The 24,648-nt window shown below is 41.1% G+C and overlaps 1 protein-coding gene across 9 annotated transcripts in view; it reads left to right on the top strand.

The window, feature by feature from the left end:
- The window catches only part of ERC2 (ELKS/RAB6-interacting/CAST family member 2), a 1,001,656-nt gene that overhangs the window by 782,769 nt on the left and 194,239 nt on the right, over positions 1-24,648 (top strand). For all 9 annotated transcript variants that reach the window (XM_060402360.1, XM_060402362.1, XM_060402364.1 and 6 more), the window contains one exon: positions 19,577-19,711. In XM_060402360.1, coding sequence (XP_060258343.1) covers positions 19,577-19,711 — 135 coding nt within the window. The remainder of the gene's footprint in view (positions 1-19,576; positions 19,712-24,648) is intronic.

The following is a 24,648-nucleotide window of genomic DNA, read 5'->3' on the forward strand; positions in this document are numbered from 1 at the left end:
ATAAATTCTCATGGCTTAATTTGGCATGTTGAGTCAGTTGTTCAGATTGTCTTTGGGGACTGGAAAGGAAATGCACAACTTTAGTGTAATTTTTCTTTTGTTTCTTTAGAATGGGACATAATTTTTTATTGTTAGCTGGTGGAAACTTTGGTGAATTGTGGCCAACTGTGGCTCACCCCCACAGGAAGAAAGCATCAGACTTTAGCTGAGAACATAGTCTTTGAAACAAACCAGAATATTTGATTTTTGAAATATCTTCCCACTTTAAAAACATGCTGTCCAACAAATATTAATGTTCTGACCCAGACCAAGAGAACTGAGGAAGTAGAAAGCTACAATTTCTCTCTGAGGAAAATTTTAGAGTGATGTGTGATGCTTTAGTTTAATAATAACTCCACTGAGCACAGAAATAGTCTGTAAGGGTGCAGGTACAGCCACAAGAGTTCACAGAGCATCCTTCTCACCCTTGGTTCTTAATTTATCCAGAGCGGAAGGAGCTAGGTGTTGGCTAAATATTAGGCATTTCACATTCCTTTACCAGATCACCACATATACATGACCATGGGCACATCCTGTCACTTTACTTCCATTTCTGGAATTTGGTCAAAAAATACACTTGATAAAAGTTCTCCCTTTTGGCTATCAGTTTCATATTGAAAATCATTGTTGAATATTTTAAATTGCTTACATTGAAATCTACTGTCCTTTTTTTTTTCTTTTTTTCTTTTTTTTAGCATCTCACATAGTTTGGTGGTCAGTCAAGCATGCTCAGTAATCACATTTAGGGGACTCAAATCTTATCAATCGTGTTTGACCAAGTTTGGGGGTTACTGAATCAGTTGGTGTTATAGCTGCAAGATTATTTAAGTGAGATTCTTGTTCTGTTCATAATTACAGGTTTATTTTAACAGATCTGTTCTGCAAAGTTTTATGAGCAGGAATTTTCTTGGGCAAATCCACCGTGATTCTCAGTGGGGTTAGGGTAGGCAATTTTTGGCCTCTCGGGTAGTTTTTCAAATGAGTGGTCATTAAAAAGCCCAGTTCTGTCCTCCTAGCAACAGCCATTTTTCAGCTTCTGCTGAGAGCAGGGTCCAAAATTACCCTATCTCCTTATGAAATTCTGTTGAAAAACGTTAGTCCCTCTGCACTATGCACAAAAGCCAAATTACTTTTGGAATGTTCTGTGGAACTCTGGGAATTCAGATAGGAATCAAGGAAACAGTACAACATCTTTTCTCCTGCTTTGCTCAATCTGTTGATTGATTTGTAGGCAATTATTCTCCTTACCTTGAACCCTCTGAAGTAGTCTTAGGTCTAACTTCTACTGCTTTTTGTTCATTCCTTTATTTGTTTGTTTTTATAAGCATTTTATCTTCTTTCCAAACTCAGAGAATACAAAGAAAAGTTCTGGAAAAGCAGAGGGTTCATTCTCCATTGAAAGCAGTATTCTTCTAATAATTTGCCAGGATGATAAGATATTTCTCAGATCTTTTACATTGCTGAAATGTAAAATCAAAGAAAGGGCTTCTGAAACAAACCAAACAAAAACCATGCACTTATTCAGGGACATAGTCAGAATATGCTTGTGCTGGTTTTTATACTCAACACTGCCAAGATCTTTATGGCTTGTAAGCTTCCCAAGCCTTCACAGAGACATCCCTGGAGAAGTGAGAAAACTTGGAAAAGAGGAAGAAAGGATTTTTTCCTGATTATTCTTCAGCAGTAGCATACCGAGGACATACAGTGAAAAGTATTGGACCTTTTCTAAGTTATTCCCAGCTTGGAACTTCCAAGTTCCAAGTAATGCTATGTTCCGTAGTCTCATAGATAAGGAAGATCACAAATTAGAGTGGAAAATTAAAGGAATTTCTGGTTCTCTGTAATGTTTCTGGCTGTCTCAGGCTTAATTCTCAAAAGCAATTTATGTGTGTCTTAAAGTTTAAAATAGTTATATTAAGTGCAGCAGCAGTTTCTAAACCCAGCTGTCTTTGACATGAACTTTTGAGATTCTTCCTCACCTTCACCAAATACCAAATGGAGGACCAGCCCAGTGACCTGCATATCAGAATCCCAGAGGAGGGACACCAAAAGCTGATGGGATCTGACTGGCAGATCAGCAGTTGGGACACATTGAGCTGCTAAAGGAAATCAGCAACTCTCAGCCCCTGAAGGTGGGAGTCCTTGGGTCACCAAACACTTGCTCTCTGTATATATATAGATAACCTTACAAGTTCAGGTACTGTGAGCGTTAACTGAATGATAAGATCTGGGATGGCTTTTGGCTGCAGTTGTGACCAGAGGAGGTGGGACAAGGGGCTGGTGCAGGAGTGAGGGTGGGAGTGGACACAGGCCATCAGGGCACACAGTGATAAGTGAAACAGTTGAGCAACAGGATTTACTGAGCACAGAGAGAGTCTGAGCCTGGTTCCAGACATTTCAGGGCTGTGAAAAGAAACCAGAAGCCACAGACTGATCTCAAGTACCTAGAGCACCTTTCTTGACATCCAGCAGCCTATCCTGATGATGCCATTTGCACAGAATCAGGGAAGTTGAATAACTTGCTGGTAGTTGAACAGCGATCAAGTGACTTAAATTTGACCATGGGACCCAAGCCTTCTAACCCCACTTCTAGTTTTCTTTACTCTGCAGGGTACTTCCAGTTGTGAAGACTGTATTAATGGGGTGCTTTTGAGCCTGGCTGTGTTGGAGGATAGAAGATCTGGTGTTATAGGTAGGAGTTGCTCCTGACAAGGAAAGCACCAGGGTAGAGATGGATCCATGTGGACATGGGATTAGAGACAGAGCGTCCTTGGCGAGAGTTCTCTGCAGGAAGCTGATCACTTGCTCAGGAGGAAAGGGAGAGTCTGGCCCTGCCCAGCAAGTTATCTGTTTCTATCTGATGCACAGGATGGTAGGGAACTGCTATGTACTCTGCAGGGAGTGTAAAATATGAGAACTGTCAACATCAAGCAAGTTTGAAATCAGTATTTTTTATTAATGATAAAATGGCTTCTGAGATGAGACTGCTGGGTCACTCTTGTCCATGAGATCTTGCCCTGCTTGTGATGAACCTTGGGCACCTCCCAGGCCATGGTCTTGTTGTCTGCACACTTAAGAGTCATCAGTCAGTAATGATTTGAGTCTTTCATCAATGCGTCCTCACCCTTACCATATTAAGGATAAAATAATAGCGTACTTCAATTATGCAGCCTATGAGGCATGGAAATTTGGGTCTTTCCTCTGAAGTATGGATATCAAGTAGTATCCTGTAAAGTTTCAGGACCTGAGAGAAGATCTTTGGGCTGTTAATATTCCAGAACTAAGGACCTTGTTTTGTTACCAGTTTTCATCTCAAGTTTGTTTCTAAATGACATTATGGTGCATGATTCTTTTCATAGTTTATTTCCCAAAATAGGAGGGAAAAGAAGAGAGGGAGGGGGATGCATGGAGAGGAGGGAGGGGAGAGAGAGAGAAGCAGCCTACTGTTTGATTTTGGGTGCTGTTTTTTGTTGTTGTTGATTGAGTAGGACCTGGCCTGAAATGTCCTCTGGCGCATGCTATTTCTGAGCCATAATTATGCTTTCTAACCCACTCCTTTATGTCTGGGTCCTTAATATCCAAGCTCCTATATAATTATCAGGTTCAGTGTTTGGGAATGAGATAAATATTTTTTGCGTGACCTTAGCCTATGCACTGCAGTGCCATGCAGTGCCGTGTTATTACAAGATAGTTCCTAAACTCCAAGCTGAACTATTAATTCTCTCAACTTGAAAAGACACAGCAAAGAGATCCTCCCAATCTTTGGCCCATGATGCCAAAAGTCAGATGGACACTGACTTGATCCAGCTGAGGGCCCTAAGGTTCCTTGGGGAGGATTTGAACTTGGCTGTAGTCTGTTGGTCCTGAGTCAGAGAGGGACTTGGGAGCCCTTCCTTCTCCATGCAGCTGTATTCTGTAGCTGTGGTAGGGACAGTCGTTGCAGTTGTGAAGGACGTGCGTTTTCAAGCATTTGACGGGGCCAGGTTTGCTCACTGTCTCTCCAAGTTTGCTGTACTAGTTTGCTAGACTAGCGAGAGATTGGTTAAGAGTAATCGGAATTTTAGAGGATCAGGCTGAACGGAGGGGAGCTGTGGCCAACCGGCAGGACTCTGTTAGCTCCTGGACTGTTTTTTGACGTTCTCCCAAATAGAAGCCAGCAGGACTCTAAGTTCTCCAAGGTCAGTCTCAGGAATTTCTTCGCCTGTACTAAAATTATTTCAGTACCGTTCCCCCTTAAACTGAGAAGCAACCTATATATCAGCATTTGTGTGTGTATATGTAGCATAGAAAGCTTTCTTATCTTTTATTATTTCCTGTCATTTCTGAAACATTCAAATGATAATAGAAAGAAAGAAAGGAGGATCCAAGCATCCTGAAATCCAGGCATCCAGCAGTGTTTTGTGCTCGTCTGTGTGGACTTTTCTCACACATGTATGTATGTATGTGTATGTCCATATACATGCACACGTATATGAACATGTTTCAGCACCTGCTTCACCATCCATTCAAATATATGTTGTGATACTCTTTCCTTCTGATGAATAGAAACATACGTGACTCTTGAATTGCTAATAAATATTCTATTATATGCATAATGAGTATTCAGTAATTTGTTTTTAAGAAACCTGATACACAGGTATTTTGTTACCTCTCATTAATTGCTCCTGTGATCAACATCCCAGTGAATATCCTTTTACCCTTTTCATTCCTGTATGTCTGTCCAACTTTTCAAAAGCCTTTTGGACCACAGGGTGTACATATTTTGAATTTTAATACATAATGCCAAGTTGCCCTCAGGAAAGTTTATACCAGTGTACAACCCTGCCAGTAGTGTATGAAAGTACCTAAAGAATATGGAAATTAACTTTCCCTTTTCTTAAGCTTTTCTAAATTTTACTGACCTCTAGAATATTACCACTAAATGCTGAAAAGAAAAATGTGTTTATGAACTACTGTAAGTTTGACATTGCTCCACACCCAGATTCCAGAACGAATTATGCAGGCAGTAGTTTATGAAACTTGGAATAAAGTCAACAATCTCTAATTTTTATTTGTTCACTAAGAATAGGTATTGCTATACTCACATTATTTTTTGGAAAGTTAATATAAAGGCAGGACTTCAGCTGATCATTCAGCACAACAAATTCATGTATGCGTGTGTGTGTATTTTATTTACACGTATGTGTATGTGTGTATGTATGTATATATGTGTGTGTGTGTGTGTGTATACATATATATAGGCTTCTGAAGTGGCTCAGTGGTAAAAAATCTGCCTGCCAATGCAGGAGACACAGTAGCCATAGATTCAATCCCTGGATTTGGAAAATCTGGAGGAAGAAATGGCAACCTATTTCAATATTCTTGCCTGGAAAGTCCTATGGACAGAGGAGTCTGGTGGGTTATAGTCCATGGGGTTGCAGAGTCAACCACATGATTGAGCAACTGAATGCACACACACGCACGCAAGGACACATGTGACGCCTTGGATTCAGACTCTGTTTAGGGCATTATTCTCTTAGAGGAGCTTTGGGGGTGTGTGAGTGTGTATGCGCTCAGTCGCTCAGTTGTTTCTGATTCTTTGCAACCCCATAGACCGTAGTCTGCCAGACTCCTCTATCCTTGGAATTTTCCAGGCAAAATTACTAGACATGGTTTGCCATTTCCTCCTCCAGGGGATCTTCCCAGCCCATGGATGGAACCCACGTCTCTTGCTTCTCCTGCATTGGCAGGGCAGATGCTTATACCAATGTGCCACTTCAGAAGCCCTCAGTGAAAAGATGCTCAGCCTCAAATTATAATTAGGGAAATATGAAGGAGATAATAATTTTTCACGTGTTGGATTTTTTAAGATAAAAGAGTTTGATGAGATTTGGTGTTGGCACAATATAGGCAGAGGTACAGACTGGAAGTTGACCAAAATATTTGAAGGGAAATTTGGTAATATCTTTCAAAGTTTAAAATGTGTATACTTTATTCTAGGGATCTCTACTGAATCTCTTTTCTTTGTACTTTATAAAACCATCTATTATGTGTTTCATCATCTATCCTTGTTGAGAATAAGCATATGAGGACAGGCAAAGGTGTTCCTTTGGAAAAATATTCTTTGAAGCATTACTGGAATAATGAAAAGCCAGAAATGACCCAAATGTTAATCACTCATTCAACAGATATTTACTGATGCTCACTATGTGCCCAGCAATGTTTTAGGTGCTTGGGATAAATCTTTGAACAAAATAAACAGAGATTTCTGCCCTCTGTTTTAGCACATCAATAAAGGACTAGTAAATAGAAGTATATGCAGAGAATGGAATATGTAACCATTAAAAATGAGGTATTTCTACATGATCTTGACATGAAAAGGTGGCCAAGACATGTTGGGCATTTCATTTTTTTTAATTTTTTTATTATTATTTTTTTACTAAAATAACATTTATTGACAGATTATGTACAAATTAATAAATATGAGTATTCTGTTTCGTTATTAGCATCACTGTTGACAAAATTCAGCAACAAACACAAATTCATGTTTAATTTTAGATTTACATATGTAGATGAAATATTTGGAGGGAACAGCTAAATTGCTTAAATCATCTTTTCATAGCTAGTAATTAATACTTATTTCCAAATTAAATATGATTTGCTAAATACTTTTTCAAGGGCTACTTTTAGAAAAAGCATCACTTAATTATGTATGGCAGAAACAATGAGGATATGTTTCTAAGATAATACATTTTGTTAACTTCAACTTTGCCACATAAAATATTTTGTCATTTTCTTGTAGTTTCTGAATTAAAGGGAGTGTATGTGCTTCCTTCCTTACATTATGTGTGAAAGTTTTCTTGAAAGACTGGCAAAAATCCTTAATAGTAGCGGTAGATATTAGGACAGGGGATGGGACAATTTTTAAAATAAACTCTACACTATTTAATTTTTCATATCTAGATGTTTGATTCCTATAATAGAAAACTTATAGATGTTATAAGAAAGAAGAAATTAGGAAGCTAAATTAGTGGTTCTGCTAGGAAGTAGTTCTTCTCAAAGAAGATGGAAAATTCCTTAACCTATCTGTAGGCACTGAGACCAAAATAATTAGGTGTTTGATGCTGTTCAGACTGCAAGAATGGAAATTAATACCATAGTACTTTGGAATGCAAAACGAAAGACACAAGATGGGCCTGTGGTATTACTGGTCATGGACATGGTGGACTTGTCTACACATGCAAATCAAATGGGAAGGCAGCCAGGGGCAGGGGTCCAGCAGTCAAGAATTCTGGGGCTTTTTCTGGGTTTGTGATTGACTAATGTTCAACCTCCTGGAGCCTCATTCTCCCCTCTGTAAAGAAGTGAACCTGGAGTCACTGATTTAAGGTATGGCCTAGCACTAACATTACATGAATCAGGATTATTCTGGCAAGTGCTCATTCGTTGGAGAGAGATTCAAGATAGCTGCTGGAATCGCCACTTTCCGGTTACCCACTTCCACTCAGTGCTTTGAAGAAACATTAGTTATGTAATTTAATATCTGCTTTTGTTTAGATTCAAGCTGAAATGCTTTTGGATATTTTGTACTTAGGCTATTTCAACTCCAGGGTCATAGAAGATCAGGTTTTTCGGAGTCCACCTTAAACAGATGACTAAGAGAAATTGATTTTCAAAATATATTCTCCGGATGAATTTAATTTGATGTGATGGAGAAAACAAACAAACACAACAAAAAACAACATGAGTCAACACCCTGGGCATTTCCAGATTAAACTGGAGTGTAATTTCATCCTCTCTGGAAACTGACTTTCTTCAGATCCCCAAAGCCAAAAGTTGCATTTTGCCTCTTCTTTGGGGATAAAGTTTCATAAAAGAGGTGATGGTTGTAGTTGAGTTTTCATTCCTGTATGCTGGGGGAATATCAGCCTGGAGCAGAGTGTGAGGGGACCTGTCATGCCTGTTATTCATGGGTCTCTGGGAGGCTCCATGGAGACCTTGTATCCAGAGAGGAAGATGCGACTCAGATTCTCCTTCCCTGTGGAACTAAATTGGTCCTAGTTAGGGTCGGTTCAGAGCACCCCCTATAAAGCTAGTAAGCATACTGAAATCCAAACACAAGGGAGACAGCACAGCAAGCAACGCAAATGAGAAGATAAACGCCAGAGGGAATGTTTCATAGATTTGGTATTTGGGACACTCCACTGCCATTTCTCCCTTCCCATTTGTTTTTCAACTGATTGAAAAACTACTAATGAGCGTGTTTACATTTTCTCCAGTTGTCTTACCCAAGTGTGAGACCAGCTGGGGAGAGGGGTTTGTTCTCTGTCCAAAGCCCTAGCTGTCTCTCCCTCCGTCGTCTTCTCACTCTCCGGCTGCCAGACCCCCTCCGCCCTGCCAAACCTCTCCTCGCCTGCTCACCACCCCTCTCCCTGGGGTTCTCTCTGTGTTCAGCACCGGCCAGCAGCCCCACCACATGTTTTGCATTGCTCACACCCTCCCTTCTCTCCCTGCTTTGTTGTCATTTGTTTTGTTTTGAAAGAGGTGAGGTGCAGAGGAGGTCTTGGGTTTGTGCCCTTCCACTCAGCCTCAGCACTGGGATTCGGCCCAGATTGCATTTGCCCCCATTTCTGCACTGAGCTCAAAAGACCCTGTAGGAGAATGTCTTTCTGTCCTCTCACAGTTCTTCTGGATGCATTTTCTCTCTCTGGTCTGCTCCAAATTTCTAGTCTCTGACCTCTAAAACCCAACTCGTTCTCAGTTGCTTTGCTCTTTCCTTCTAATGAGGGTGTCTCAAGCTTCTCTCATTTTGAAAACCACCTTCATAAGGTTTTCCATGTTCTCTGACATAATTGCTGTGAAGTCCCTTTTGGATGAGATTGTTGCCATGCACGCGTGCTCAGTTACTTCAGTTGTGGCCGACTCTGCATGGCTCTACGGTCTGTAGCTCACCAGGCTCTACTGTCCCTGGGATTCTCCAGGCAGGAAGACTGGAATGGGATCGAACCTCCATCTATTATATCTCCTGCATTGGCAGGCAGGTTCTTTTTTTTTTCTTTTATTTAAATTTTATTTTTTTACTTTACAATATTGTATTGGTTTTGCCATACATTGACATGAATCCACCACAGGTGTACATGAGTTCCCAACCCTGAACCCCCCTCCCACCACCCTCCCCATATCATCTCTCTGGGGCATCCCAGTGCACCAGCCCCTAGCATCCTGTATCTTATATCGAACCTAGACTAGTGATTCGTTTCTTACGTGATAGTATACATGTTTCAATGCCATTCTCCCAAATCACCCCACCCTCTCCCTCTCCCACAGAGTCCAAAAGTCTGTTCTTTACATCTGTGTCTCTTCTGCTGTCTTGCATATAGGGTTATCATTACCGTCTTTCTAAATTCCATATATATGTGTTAGTATACTGTATTGGTGTTTTTCTTCCTGGCTTACTTCACTCTGTATAATCAGCTCCAGTTTCATCCACCTCATTAGAACTGATTCAAATGTATTCTTTTTAATGGCTGAGTAATACTCCATAGTGTCTGTGTAACACAGCTTTCTTATCCATTCGTCTGCTGATGGACATCTAGGTTGCTTCCATGTCCTGGCTATTATAAACAGTGCTGTGCTGAACATTGGGGTACACGTGTCTCTTTCAATTCTGGTTTCCTTGGTGTGTATGCCCAGCAGTGGGATTGCTGGGTCTTAAGGCAGTTCTATTTGTAGTTTTTTAAGGGATCTCCACAGTCTTCTCCATAGTGGCTGTACTAGTTTGCATTCCCACCAACAGTGTAAGAGGGTTCCCTTTTCTCCACACCCTCTCCAGCATTTATTGCTTGTGGACTTTTGGATCACAGCCATTCTGACTGGTGTGAAATGGTACCTCACTGTGGTCTTGATTTGCATTTCTCTGATAATGAGCGATGTTGAGCATCTTTTCATGTGTTTGTTAGGACAGGCAGGTTCTTTATCATTGCTGCTAAGTTGCTTCAGTTGTGTCCGACTCCGTGTGAACCCATAGACGGCAGCCCACCAGGCTCTACCGTCCCTGGGATTCTCCAGGCAAGAGCGCTGGAGTAGGTTGCCATTGCCTTCTCCAATGCATGAAAGTGAAAAAAGAAAGTGAAGTCGTTCAGTCATGTCCGACTCTTAGCGACCCCATGGACTGCAGCCTACCAGGCTCCTCCGTCCATAGGTTTTCCAGGCAAGAGTCCTGGAGTGGGTTGCCATTGCCTTCTCCTCTTTATCACTAGCACCACCTAATTTATTCAAACACATTTTACAGCAAACCCATAACTATGAAAAGGGCTTCCCTGGTAGCTCAACTGGTAATGAATCTGCCTGCAATGCCAGAATGAAAGTGAAAGTGAAAATCACTTAGTGGTGTCAGACTCTTTGTGACCCCATGGACTATACAGTTCATGGAATTCTCCAGGTCAGAATACTGGAGTGGGTTGCCTTTCCCTTCTCCAGGAGATCTTCCCAACGCAAGGATTGAACCCAGGTCTCCCACATTGCAGACAGATTCTTTACCAGCTGAGCTACAAGGGAAGCCCAAGAATACCAGAGTGGATAGCCTATCCCTTCTCCAGGGGATCTTCCCAACCCAGGAATTGAACCAGGGTCTCCTGCATTGCAGGCAGATTTTTTACCAACTGACCTATCAGGAAAACCCTTGTTCAATTCCTGAGTCAGGAAGATACCCTGAAGAAGGGATAGGCTACCCACTTCAGTATTCTTGGGCTTCCCTAGTGGCTCAGTTGGTAAAGAATCTACCTGCAAGGTGGGAGACCTGGGTTCGATCCCTGGGTTGGGAAGATCACCTGGAGGAAGGCATGGCAACCCATTCCAGTATTCTTGCCTGGAGAATCCCCATGGACACAGGAGCTTGGAGGGCTGTGGTCCACAGGGTCACAAAGAGTTGGACACGACAGAGTGACTACGCACGTACAACTATGAAAAACCCCCACGTATTCGCTGTGGCTCATCTTGCATATCTCCAGGTATGTGGGTATGTCTCCTCGTAGCCCTTCGTGTGTAAGGCTCTCCATCCTCTCCTGAGCTGCTGCTGGGTTACTCAACCTTCACATTTTTTCCAGCATAGTCATTGAACTGTCCATTTCCAGTCTATTGACTAGTTTTGTTTGGCCATACTACGAGTTAGTTTCCAAAGTTCTTTAGTTAAGGAGATGATTCCACCCAGGCCAATGATAATGAATCTTTATTGGATATATGAATTGAATGAAGACCTTGACCTCCCTTGTCAGCACAGTTTTAGAGTCTGAGTTCTAATGCCTACAAACAGCCTTCTCGTATTCTTTTTTCCTCTTTTCCTTTTTTCCCTTCCTTCTTTCCTCCCTCTCACCCCTCCTTGCTTTTTTCCCAGCCTCTCTTCTTTTCTTTTTAGTTAAAAAATTGGAATTTGATTTTCAGGCTCACTTTCTAAAGAAACTCTAATAGGCCATACACAGAATATGTCCTTAGTTGTTAGAAGTCTGGGTTTTTTTTCCAGAGACCCTCTATTGACTCTCTGAGTTGAAACAGTTTAGACTCCACATAAAATATGCATTGTTTACCCAGGCTCTTCATGCTCTGCATACTGTTACAGTCCTTGAAGAGCTTGTCAGTGACAAGTAAGATAAATGAGTGAAGAGGACTTTACAAGTGTTTAAAAGCTAAGTATAGCATGTGCTGTCCACTACTTAATTAAACAGACCTGAGCTTAACTAAGTAACTTTGTGGTGGAAACTTCTATGGCCTTCCCCTTTTCCCAGACCCCTGCCATTTCGAACAGTGCTCAGAATGTTAGAAATTTCTTGGTTGTCTTCAGTTGCTGATATGTTAGCCTAGGTTTGAAACCATCCTGTTGGTTAAAGCATTAAAAATTAGTACAGCTTGTGGATAATCAGTTTTGAATTTCTATTAGGACTTGGTCAGAAACATGGGGCTTGATCAAGATTTTTATAATGTGTGTGAGTTTCATCCTTTTCACAGAGAGCTTTAAAATAAAAAGTGAGCTCTTTCTCTCATCAGCTCTAACTGGGAGCTCTTACCGTCTAGAAAGTCAAGAGCCCATTGCCAGCTCAGTCTTACTATTTATACTGAAGGGATCAGTCTGTATGAATCTGAGCAGGATGGTAGAGTGGGTACTTAGGAAGCTGTGGAATCATACTCCCAAATCTTTCAGTTGTGTGGTCTTGGGTAAGTTTCTTTATCTTTCTCATAAACACTACCACTGCCATTATGTATTTTACTTTTACTTTCCCTCTTTACTCATACATTCCAAAAGCATGTTTCTCAAACTTATCCCACAATCTCAACTCACAATATTGTTACAAAGAAGGCAAACAGAGCTATCATACTGAAAAGCCTTAGTTTCTTTACCTGTAAAGTGGGGATAATCACAGCCTCTATCAGGGATGATAGTGAGGGTTCCCTCTTGGTTTTTAGGGGCTTCATCTCCTGTGCTCGCCACCATTAAAGATTTTGACTATGCCTTTCTCCACCACTAGCCTGCATCAGTGCCAGTCTTCTTTCTGCTACTATTAAGGATCTTTATATCATTAGCAAAGTATATAAAGCTCTTTCTCTGGCCCCATGGTCTGCACTGGCTGGTAGCAGAACAGAGGTGATGATGGTCTCAGCTATACTATCTGTCCAGAACCCTTGGGGAATTCCTCAGGTTCCTAAAGTGATGGCAGGACACAGTTGATTAGAATAATCTCCCTCCCTTGCTTTTAGAAGAAAAAAAGAAAAGAAAAACTATACCAAAAAAAAAAGTACAACAAGAAATATGAACAAGAGACTAGCATCTATCTGTTCATGTGGAGTTTCATTCATGCGAAAGGCATTCTTTCCTCTCTTGCCTCCACTAAGGGACTAGAACGCTGGTCATTTATCAGTCACCTCGCTCCCTTAGAGACTGGGGTTTTTTTCTAAGGGCATGAACTTTTGTCTGCCCTGTTCCCTGGCCAGACCTACACGAGTGACCAGGGCAGGACCTCAGGCAAGGAGAAGTGCAGGGGCTTGAGGCAGGCTGACAGCAACACGTCCAGGACTGACCATCCAGTCTGTGAGTGACCTCTGGGGCTGGACGAGAAGATATGGAAGGGGCACTGATTTCCCTATAACAATTAAAAATGAAATAAAATAAGGGCACTCAATGACTAGGTACAAAAATAGCAGCCAAACTGTCCATGGTGACTACTAATTTTCTGTCTATAAATAAGAGCTGAGGGAAGCAGCTTCAGCAAGGTTGGGAGGAAGAGTCTCATCAGTGTCCTGTTTGGCTACGGATGGATGGCAGGACTGATGAGCTAAACAAGCAGGAGGAGATCAGACCAGTTTTCAAGGCAGGACTGATGCTGCAACAGTAGTTTGTGTAGATATTTATAAATACATAGATGTCCAGAGGCTAGCCCAGTTTCCCAAAGATGGCGTGATTTGATGTGAGTGAGCATATGGCTATGGCTCTTCTAAAATTCCTTCCAAAACCCCAAGTTGATGAGTTCTTCTGAGAAATAGGATAGCGAATTACCATCTCAAATATTTTTCCTACTCTCTTCACATCCAGTAAAGGAATGAAGAAAATAACACATACACAGACGTCATGGTTTTTTAAAAATTTATTTTTAGTATTTTTATTATTTAATTGCTTTCTTAATTTACTTTTTAATTGGTCATGTTGATGTACATACCGTATTTTGAGTTCCAGTTCCCCTCATTGGCCTGCTTTTCCTCTCATGATGATGAGGGTGAGTTTGTCATTCTGGGTGAGAATCTCCCCAGTTCACTCTTCCTTATAGCTGTGTCCACACCAACTCTCACATCTTAGCTCAGAGGTCATCTGACCCATGGAGCCTTATCTGATATCCAGCCCTTAGCTAGAATGGATTTCTCCTGCCTCCAGACACTCAAGTAAACCAAGCCTCTCTCCTTGTTTTTCTTCTTCTCCTGTGTTACAGCCCATCCTGTAATTCCTCATATATTTATCTTTGCTTTGTTACATGCATCTGGCCTGGGACCTTTCCATTCATAAACAGCTATAGGACTCTGGAGTCAGAAACCTGGGTTTAAGTCCTGTTTCTGTACTCACTAGCTAAGCAATCATGGGCTTGGTTTCCTCGTCTGTAAAAGGCGGCTCATGAGAATAGCTATCTCAGAGGAGTCAATGAATGTGTTCTACTCAGATGCTTAGCCTGACATGAAATTGCTCTAGTCTTAAGGCTGTAGGAGTTTGTTGAGAGTTGACTGAATTTCTGTGCAGGGTCCACAGTAGAAGGCATTCCGTCAGTGATTCTCACTTACTCCCATAAGGTTCCCTAATGCTGAATACTCCACTAATAGCTTCTTCATCCCCCTGCTTCATTCTGTCCTGCAAGAGTGACCCAAGCATTGGAACCCAGACCCCACTCACTTATGATTCACTGCTGTGTGGGCCTCTGGATGTTCTGGAAATCCCTTCCCTTCTCACTGCTCAGTTGTTGCTCAGTTAAAGTTTATTCATCTTTAACTCAGAGACAGGAACTATTGACCTTGCTCTGATTTCACAGAAAGAAGGCCGATAGAAGAGTTCTGGACTATTTTGAATTTCCCTGGCAGGAAAGAGGCAGAAAAGAAAACCTGAGAGGAGAAAGTGTAATTGCTAGTATGGTATTATCTCCATATCCCATAGCAACAAATTTGTTATATATTTTTTTCTTATTTAAACCATATTCATGAAGGTTTTATTGTTAAGTTGATCCAGATGACTGATCAAAGCATAGTTCGTTATTGCCACCTTGCTAAAATATTTTTAAAGGCAGTTTTAATATTGCACTTTTATAGCTACATATTGCTATTAAGCTATTGAGTCTATTACTAGTCAATCAAGGATTTTCATTTTGTTTCAAGAGCTCCTTGGATAAACTCTTCAGAAATGTCAAGAGCAGTGGAGTCTATGGCACCTTTTCACAGATGGTGTTCATCAAGGATCTTAGTTAATAGATACAGTTTCAGTTTTCCATGGTTGACTTTTGGTGCTAATGAAAGTATTCTAAAGATTCCTGCTCTTCCAAAGGCTAGAATATAGTAAGGAAATGAACCTCATGACACCCCCACTCTCTTTATTCTTAATGATGTAACTACCCAAAGACATGAAGTATTTCAGTAGGTCCATTTTATTCAAGAACAGAATATTTCTCAAACAAGAACAACTTGACTTTTGTAACAGTTCCAGAACTGTACATTTATCCTGCTCTCTCATGTCCAAGAACAACAACAACCAAAAACAAAGGCATGATGGGGAAAGTTAAACTACCACATGAGAGTTACATACTCAACTGATTCATCATAGATGCTAATTCTGTATTTTTTCTTTTTATCTTTTCCAAATAGCCAGTATCCTTTCCATTCATTCCGTCATACACTTACACATTTATTCAACATACATTTACCTTTTATATAGCAGATTGTCTTAGGTGATGAATCCAAGGGTAATTCCCACTTAGCACTTTCCCTTAAGAGAATTTCAACCTAGTGGCAGAGAAAGCCAAGAAAGAATGCAGTTATTTACCATTCATAGAAATAAGTGCTGTGATGGAAGTAGTAGAATTCTGGGGAAGGCAGTAGAAGGGCACTTAATCTCTTCCAAGGTGGACTTAAGGAAGGTGGTTCTGGAGGTGATAATGTCAAAGCTAAGACTAGAAGAACTAATGGTTATAACCAAGGTAGAAAAAGAGGATAAAAGGCATGACAGGAGCAGAGGGAAGCATGTCCCAGGGCAGGGGAGGGGAAGGTGGGATGCTGGGAGGTGAACAGCAGTTACCTAACAAGAGCTTCATAAGCTCTGCCGGAGATGGGGCTCTTTCCTGGGGACAGTGTGGAGTCTCTGGGAAGCTGAAGCCAGGTAGTAACAGAGGTCTGATGTCACTCTGACTACAGATCATGTTTGGCTGGAGGCAAGAGTGCAGCAGGAAAGCTGTTAGGAACCTATTGCCCCAGAGAAATAAGGTGGCGTCTGGAAGAAAGAGGAAGTAGAAAATGAAATCTGATTAGATTTGTCTCAGCAGTCATGACATAATATAATAAAACAAATATAACACAGCCAAAGGTGAACGTGTCAGGTCAGCAGTTTGGTAAACTCTGAAAAGGAAATAAAAACGGGCTTTCGTAAATTACTAAATGAGGCCATTAGTTCCCAAGAGCAGTGCAGTGGAAAGCCATCTCGCTCCAACTCTGTATTAGCTTTCCTGGAATTTCACTTTTGGTTATCCAGAAGATGTGCTGTCTAAGGCTTTGTGGTGGGCACCTTGTATATCTGATGGCTACAGGGATGTGAACCATTACACATGGAATCATCTGATGAACATGTTTGAAATTATTTGAGCAAGTATTATCCTTGTTCTAATCCTTAAAATTTTTCTGCAATTTTTCTTCCTTCCACCTTTAGGGAGTGTTTATTCATAGCTTCCTAGCCTTATAGACCATTCTTGGCATGTTAGGAAACCAGTATAATTGGGTGGAGATAAGGATAGGTAGTGTAGATTGAAAAAACATTAAGAGCTCCATTTCTAATTTAATAATTAAGTGAGCAGGATCAGTCAAACGTTTTTACGGAAGGGAAAAGTAGAAACCAGCCTGTAAGCAATCGGTCACAGTTTAGGGGATATGCTACAAGCTAGATAAATAAAAATGGTCTAAAGTATCAGGCTAAACTCTCATTTTTCATCTCCATTTCACACTCTTCTCTTCCAGCCCAGACTAATCAAAAGAAGCCTCTTCCGCTCACAATTGCTGTGTGTACATTTCCCCCAGATCTGGTATTCACATGAACAACGTGGTTTATTTATATTTCAGCACCAAATTGGAAAGATGACATCATTCATTTACAGTCTTTATCCCATGACATGCCTATTCTCCAACACCTCATTTCAGCAGACACATTTAGGACCGCATATAGCATCTTGTTTAGCTTGTACATTCTTTTATGGGATACAGTTCAAAGGTAGGGAGCTTTAAGCTTGTCACTGGTAAGAAAATAATCTCATAAAATCACAGGAGCTTCCCCAAAGGATAAGGACATTATGATGTTTACAATAGCAGGGTTATTATTTGTTCATTTAGGCTTCATCACTCATTCTTGGGTGAGTCCCTTTCTTCTTGACCACAGCAGATCTTATAACTCCCTTCAGACTTTCGGAATTCTTTTAGAAGAAACAATTCCAGACTTATTAGATCGTGAGTTCAAAACTGCAGGCTCCTGACGATACTGGAATTTTAGGTGTGAACACGACATTTCACAATCTCATGCACGAGTACAGGCCAGTAGGGGAGTCTCAGCATTTGGTCGGCAACAGCTCCACTGGCTGCTCTTTCTCACAACATATAACGTGTCTGTTGGGTCTTCTGACACTTTAAGTGGACACGTGAAGGCTGGAAATGCTATCAGCTGCCAGAGGTTGCCTGGGATTTTTTTTTTTTTTTTTTTTTTAGGTGGCTCTTTCCCTCTGTTTTTATTGTCTTTATCCATATACTTGCATTTTTTTTAAATGTCCACTCTGGAGCCTTTCAAATATTGTACACATTTAAAAAACTGGAGTGAAAAAAATCATGAGACATCCTCTGTCCTACAGAACTGGAATGTGAAGTCAGTTTCCAAAACTTAACAGAACCAACGCATTTATGAGAAAGCTATTTCTACCTGTTCAGCTGTTTGCCTTTTTTTGCTAGCAACATGGCAAAGAGAAAGGCCTCAAGATTGAGAACTGGAAGGTCCAGAATATCTCCATGTTCTATGTCAAGAAAGAGACTAAAAATCTATGCCTTGATTTTCCAGCTATAAATGAGAATAATAATAATTCACCCCAGGAAAGTTTTGAAGATAAATTAGATCATTCATGAAGAACACTACAAGAAGAGACTGCTAGGTCCAGCATTGTTATCTGAGTATTGTTTATGCTACATACTAAAATTCCAACTGTCTGAATGCTCTGCCAGACTCTGACTTTCAGCTCTCTTACAGTGTTGACGGCTCATTGTCATGAACCACCAGTGGGGCTGTTATGGCAACTCACGAGATGTCCTCAATTCTTAATGACCTTCCCTGGCTGAAGACAGTTGGGTTGCTCACCTTTAGAATGACAGTGGCCCTCAAAATTATGGCCTCTTCTTTCTTTGAGTCACTTGTTACAGCAACATGTATAATGTTATCTGTATCTACTTGGCCCTGTGTTAGATGCTGGAGAGAGACTGCTGAAAGACGCAGCCTCAAGCTTACTGACAAATGGACAGACGAATCCGTGGTTAGAGAGGTGTGGTAAGCATGAGGTACATGTCACCTGGTCTCAAGGGTGGGGTCAGGAAAAGGCTGTGCATTAGCCTGACACAGAAACTAGAGGCAGGGAAAGGTGGCTGAGGCAGCTGTCACAAACAGAGCGAACAACATGTATTAAGAAGGAGTAGAGTCTTCCAGTAAACAGTGACAATAGTTCAATAGTAGCATGACTTTTATTTCAAGCCCATTATGTACCAGATCCTGGACTGACTTGAAATCCACTCTCTTCACAATACTTTCTCCTCACAACAACCCCAGGGAAGAGATTCTATTACTCCCATTTGAAAGTTGAGGAAATTGGGGCATAGAAATAGTTAACTCTCAAAAGACCATGTAGCCAGTGAAGAGGTGGTTAAACCCGCTTGGCCTTATCGCCAAGCCCACACTTGGAGTCTCTGCATTTCCCAGCTTTCTGAGCTGCATATTTTTATCTGCCTTTCTCCGTGGACTTCAGGCAGTTTTGTGGATTCTGTGACCTTTGTTAGCTCAATTGATCATTGGTCTCTTTCTTGCCCTGCATAATAAAACCATATAGTTCTGTAGCCCTTGGAGTTTAATTCTGACACTTAGTTGCCTCATGTGACAAACATAGCAAGGAGTAAAATTAGAGTGGCTAACTCTTCTCCATCAACTTCGCTTTCTTTGCCTTCATTTCCCTAAAGAACGATATTAGTTAAAATGTCCTCAGAGAGCCGTTGCCCTAGAAGTCATCCTAGCAACAAACCAGCCCCATCAGTAGTTTTGCGGTTGGCAGCCTTTTGGTGGGCTTCTCTGCCTTGTCTTGCAGGACGACTGTTGTCTGTAGCTCTCTGTCTCCTTCCAGGTCTTTCCCATCTTTTCCTCCAGGGCTTCCTTCTGTTGCTTGCTCTAGAGCGTAAGATGTGATGGTTGGCAGTATGTTATTGCAAGCTTACTATGGATCTGTGTGATCACTTGATAACACAAAGCACTTTAGCATGTGTCCATTTATTGGCTTTTAAATCACATGGGGGAAGTACACTTATGTCTATGAATGGCTCTCCAACAACATAGCAGATTCAGTGATGTGACAGAACCTCTGTCACCAAAGCTAATGGAATGGTGTGTTCTTTATTAAGTTTCCATCGAACTAAAAGTGAAAATCTCTGTTCCTAAAAAAAGAATAATGGGAGCCCTACAGGTGTTGTAATTGTGCCCTGACGCTCTCGGGCTGGTCTTCCAGCTCCTGATGGAATCTTCCCTGGTTTGTGTTCCGTGCAGACCCAAAACAGAATGAAGCTGATGGCAGACAACTACGATGAGGACCACCACCATTACCACCACCACCATCACCACCACCACCACCGGTCCCCTGGGAGGTCGCAGCATTCCAATCACAGGCCCTCTCCTGACCAGGTCAGTGTCATTGCTGCTTACCTCCAAGACCCCTTTTACCCTTTGGATATTTTAAGATAAAATAAATAATCCTCAAGAAATAATAAACAGCATAAAGTGATATGTTCTTTGAACTGAAACTAATAGCTTTGGTATTTATTTCCATCACTCAAGGAATCTAAATGTTTTCCTTTCTCCTTCCTCTTTAAGGTTTTGTCTGTTCTTGTTTATGTTATGCGTTTTCTTTCCTCTTCTCCTTTCTTTTTCATAGATATGTAGTCTGTTGCTGGCACAGTATTAATGGTGGGTTACTTCGGAATGTTGTTTTCAGAGTTTTAAGAGAAAGCACTTTGTTTCCATGAGCTTGGCAATCAGAGAAGCCATGAGTTTGCTGAGCACTGTCCTAGAAAATCCCTTAGTGATGCAAATTAAAAGTGGAGTAAAACTACATGAAAAGAGATGAGTTCTGCTTGCATTTTAGCAAGTGAAGTCAAGGCGTCCGGTTTATTTGATCTGGACTCTATTTTCTCGCTTACCTAAGTAAAGAAGTGGAGAGATGGCTTGACAAAAACACAGTCCTCCAGCAGTTTTCAGTGATATTCACCTTCACCCGACAAATGCAAAGATTGTTTATATGTTTAGTATTAAAATTCTTGAAGGGAAATTTTATGGAAATTATGGGATTAAATATAAATTAGCAGGATATCATAGTCAATATTAATAGTGTTTCCTTTTTTATCTTACTGTGACCTTTTTAAAAAGTAGTGTAACTTACACAATAAATTTCAAGAGAGGTGAGGTCATAGGTAATAGAATGGAATCATCTGAATGCCTTTGTTATATATTTCTAAATAGTGAGGAGCGAGAGGTGTGTGAGGAGGGGTTTCACTATTTATAAGAGGAAGGGGTGCTTACTGACTTCCTAAAATTTTTTCAGATAACTCTGTTTCCTTTTTACCTCATGTTGCTAGCATCCTGTAGGAGAAGTTTAGATTCCAAATCTCCAGGAATTTTACTAGGAAGTGGTACAATTCCAGAGGGTGCTATTTATATAGCTCACAACATAAGACATACCCCGTGGAACTGTGCAGTAAGGTAGCTCCAATCAGAGCGATCCTCACCCCCAGCTTGGCCCTGTCCTTGTCCTGGGAAGCATTTGCCCTCAGAGTCCTCAACCCTGGAAAGGATATTCACACAGGACATCTTAGTTTCTGAAGCTAAGTGCAAAAAGGCACCTGTTTATGTCATTAACTCTCAAAAAGGGTTCTCAGTTTGGAAATCAGTGAAGTGGAAAGTGAGATTGATTTTATGTCGTTTTCTTGAATGTCTGGTTTTGGTTTAATTTGGTTTTATTTAGTCAGTTATCATCCCTCACATCACATCCCTCACCATCACTACTTTCCCAAATTCACCTACCCCAGTGTACCTGGCATCCTGCTCATTCATTCTCATCCTTGCCCTTTGCTCCTTGACCTTCTGCCTTGGGAAATGAGTGTAAGATTTTCTTGGTACTAGAGACCACCCTGGACTTGCCCCCAGAGAAACCGAAACAGAGAACACTATAGCGACAGAAAAAAGGATCTGGACCCAAACTGGGGGAGTGGGTCACACAAGCCCCTGCTGAAGTAACAGTCTTGTTTCACCACTGAGGCACATGCACTAATGTGTCATGCTGGAGACACAGTACCAGTTCAAACCTATCTGCCTTGTGACTGCTGTATTTTTATTTTTTTTATAAAAGATAGCCTCCAGATACCTTTCTAGAGCTCTTTAATCATTAAACTAGAATACTCGCCTGTTTGGTTGACTTCTGTTTGTTGGCAGACACTGGTGATTGTTATAAGACAGAGATCGTTGCTCCGATGTGGTGCCCTCCACAGAAGAGTTAGCATTCCTTGAGAAATGTCTAGCTACCACACGTGGTCAGGACCTCTTGTACATTGCCAATTATTAGGAAGGTGGTGATGACCTTCCACTTTCACATTCTCCATCTCAGTAAGTACTGTAAGCAACCCATTAACATAGAGGCAGAGAGGGTCATCCTCTTCCTCAGAGGAGAAATCCACCGAGACGAGGAGGCCCTCAAGAGCTGGGAGTCCTTTGCTCATTCAGCCGAGGCTTGGAGCACCTATCCCATGGTGGCCACTTTGCTGGGCTTAGGTAAGGGAATAATAGAGAATAGCCTTATATTCAAGTAGTTTGCTCTCTGGTTTTGAGCAAAAATCTGATGTCTCATTCATTTCTGTTCAGGATAATGTCAGTCAGAACAAGACAGATAACAGGCAGTTTTAACTTAATTAGGGGGCCCATGACTTAGGAACTGCAGTAGGGTTCACTGTGAAAGTGAAATATCATTCATCAGAAGGATAGCTTTTGCGACTTTAAATTGGAGTCAGCATGGCCGTAATGCTCCCTTGGTGTATTTTTTCAGTCAGAGAAGGAGACTCAAGTTGGGAGCCCTCATAGGAGGAGGCTGACTCCAGAGATGGAGCTGGCAAGACCTCCCTGGGCTGGTTAACCTTTCTGACCAGGTATTCCTACTCCTGGACAATGATGCTTCCCCCTGTGTGGGATATGGAGATTCGTATTCACCAACTCGTGTATCAGTTTGTGCATCATTATAAATCTACATCCCAGTCGGTGACAGTCATCGACAGGCTGGGAAGTCTTTCCCAGTTGATTGCAAAAGCGACACATAATTGTGTAAGCATATATACTAACATATATGGAGTGGAGCTACTTCTTAGGGGACAGTGACAGCTTTATATCAGCACGTGGCAACATTAGAGGCTGAATAACGGATTGATTTGGATGAGATTTGAACTAAGTGTTCATGATGTACCCCTACTAAATGAACCGACTTAAAGGAGAAAGGTCTCTTTGAGGGATTCCTGATCCCCTTCCCATGAATCTTTTAGCCCTAACTTTCCTGTGGCCATGAGCGTTGACCACCTATACCTTGTAGAAGAGGAGCTCCAAAGTGTTGACATTAACTTTTGAGCTTTATTAAGAGGTCAGAGCACATGAAAGTGAAGAAGAAAAGAAAAAAATCAGCCCTTTGCTACTTTCCCAGAGAAACTCATTTTTCCTTAGGAAACTCAATTTAACTATTGCCAGGTACGTGCAGAGTTAGATTCTTTTTCCACTTCTTCCCTGACCCTCTCTCTTTTACTATGATTTTGCTTTCTCCTTGGGAGAAACTGAATCCAAGGATTATAAGTCTAGACTAGCCTTTCCCAAAGTAACTTTTGGAACATTAGTCCCATGAGGAAGGTTTGAAACAAAGAATCAGTGGGCAAAGAATTTGCGGAAAGTGTTGCATATTATAACATAATCTTGGAGACTCTTGGTGCAATTAAGAGATCAAAGGATCCATAAAGTCATGTAAGAAAGCAAGTTCTCCAGTTTTATTTAACCCAGCACTTCCCAGACTTAACTTGCTTATGGAATCTTTTTTTCTTCTTCTTTTCAAGTAGCATCTGTGCTCTGAGGAATACTGTCCTCAGAGTATCAGGTGTAGGAAAAGACTACCCAGCTTAAAACATGGCTGATCCAATGCCCATTGGTATTGTACATCAAAAGATAGACTTTTGAGGCAAATTTTCCTTATGGTTTAATAGCAGAAAATGAGAGTGTTCACCTCTTAGGATACTTTTTTATTTCAAGACAATGACATCTGAGAATGAGTTATACCACCAAAAAAATCAATTGATTGCAGTTAAAGGAACCATCATAAAAATGAGGAGCCAAGAAAGTGAGAATAATCATACATGCACATCTCTTCAGGGATTGAAAATGCATGTGATAAGGGGAAGGAAATATGGAGAATATGTAAGAGAATTCAGTGGGGTGTGTCAGTCCAACAAACTAGACCCCCACCCAAGAAAGGAGCAGTTAGTAGTTTGTGACCTATGACCATAGTCATTGAATATGTTCAAGTACAACATTCAGAGAAATCTCAGTAATGCGTTAAGAAACCTTTCAAACCAAGAAGTGGGCATGCAAGCAGACAAGAAATATTTCCCATGACAAGGCTGCTGGTGAGCTCTGAGAAATAATTAAGACCAAAGACTTAGTTGTACCTGCTGGAGACATGTTAGTGGTTTTATTTTTAGTAAGATTACCAAGACCAATTTTAGAAAAGCTAAGTGGAAACTCAACTTCTCCCAAATGCCCTCTGGACCTGCCATCATCACTATCTGTTATTTTTAAGTAGCATCTTTCCTTGCCTTATCCAGGATGCCAAGATTCTTTACTTATTTTCCCAGGCATTGTGTAACTTTTATAGTCGTAGTTCATTAGTCTCCTTCCAGTGGCTCCCCGGTGTGGGCCAACCCCATGGATAAGAAAAGCATGGCATCAGAGTGAGCACCACACTTTAGATGACTCAAAACACCAGACTCGCTCAGGTTGCCCTTTGGCTTCTGGAACTTCCACTACTATGCTTGGGTTGGATGTTGGGTCTTTAAAGACCTGAATCTTACTTCTTTTTGGTGCAAACTGTACCTCCAGTTGTTAAAGCATCTGGCACTCTGATTCTAATTTGTGGGGACCTAACTGGCAAAAACCTAAACATTTTTTTGTGTGTGTTGGAACCCCAGAATATGTGGTCACTTTCAAAGCCCAGAACTTGTTTCTCCTCTCTCTGGCTCTTTCTTTGAATATAAATGCTCACTCACTCACAGGAGTTGGAAAGGTCAAGGAATTTTTACTACCTTGAAGACTTTCAGATCCCGATTAGAGTTTAAATTTCACATTTTGCTTATAGAAATCTTACTTGTAAGGGATGGCTACAGAGTCCAGGAGCATGGAGGCATAACACTTATTAAATTTATTATGGGAATTTTTGATTGAATTTTATGTCATATTCATACTCTCTGTTACATATTCCAAAGCATAGTTGTACCTGTCTGGCTCATAGTAGGTACTCGATAAATGTCTGTTGAATGAGTTCTTCC

This window comes from Ovis aries, chromosome 19, assembly GCF_016772045.2.
Source record: "Ovis aries strain OAR_USU_Benz2616 breed Rambouillet chromosome 19, ARS-UI_Ramb_v3.0, whole genome shotgun sequence".
Lineage (NCBI taxonomy): Eukaryota > Metazoa > Chordata > Mammalia > Artiodactyla > Bovidae > Ovis > Ovis aries.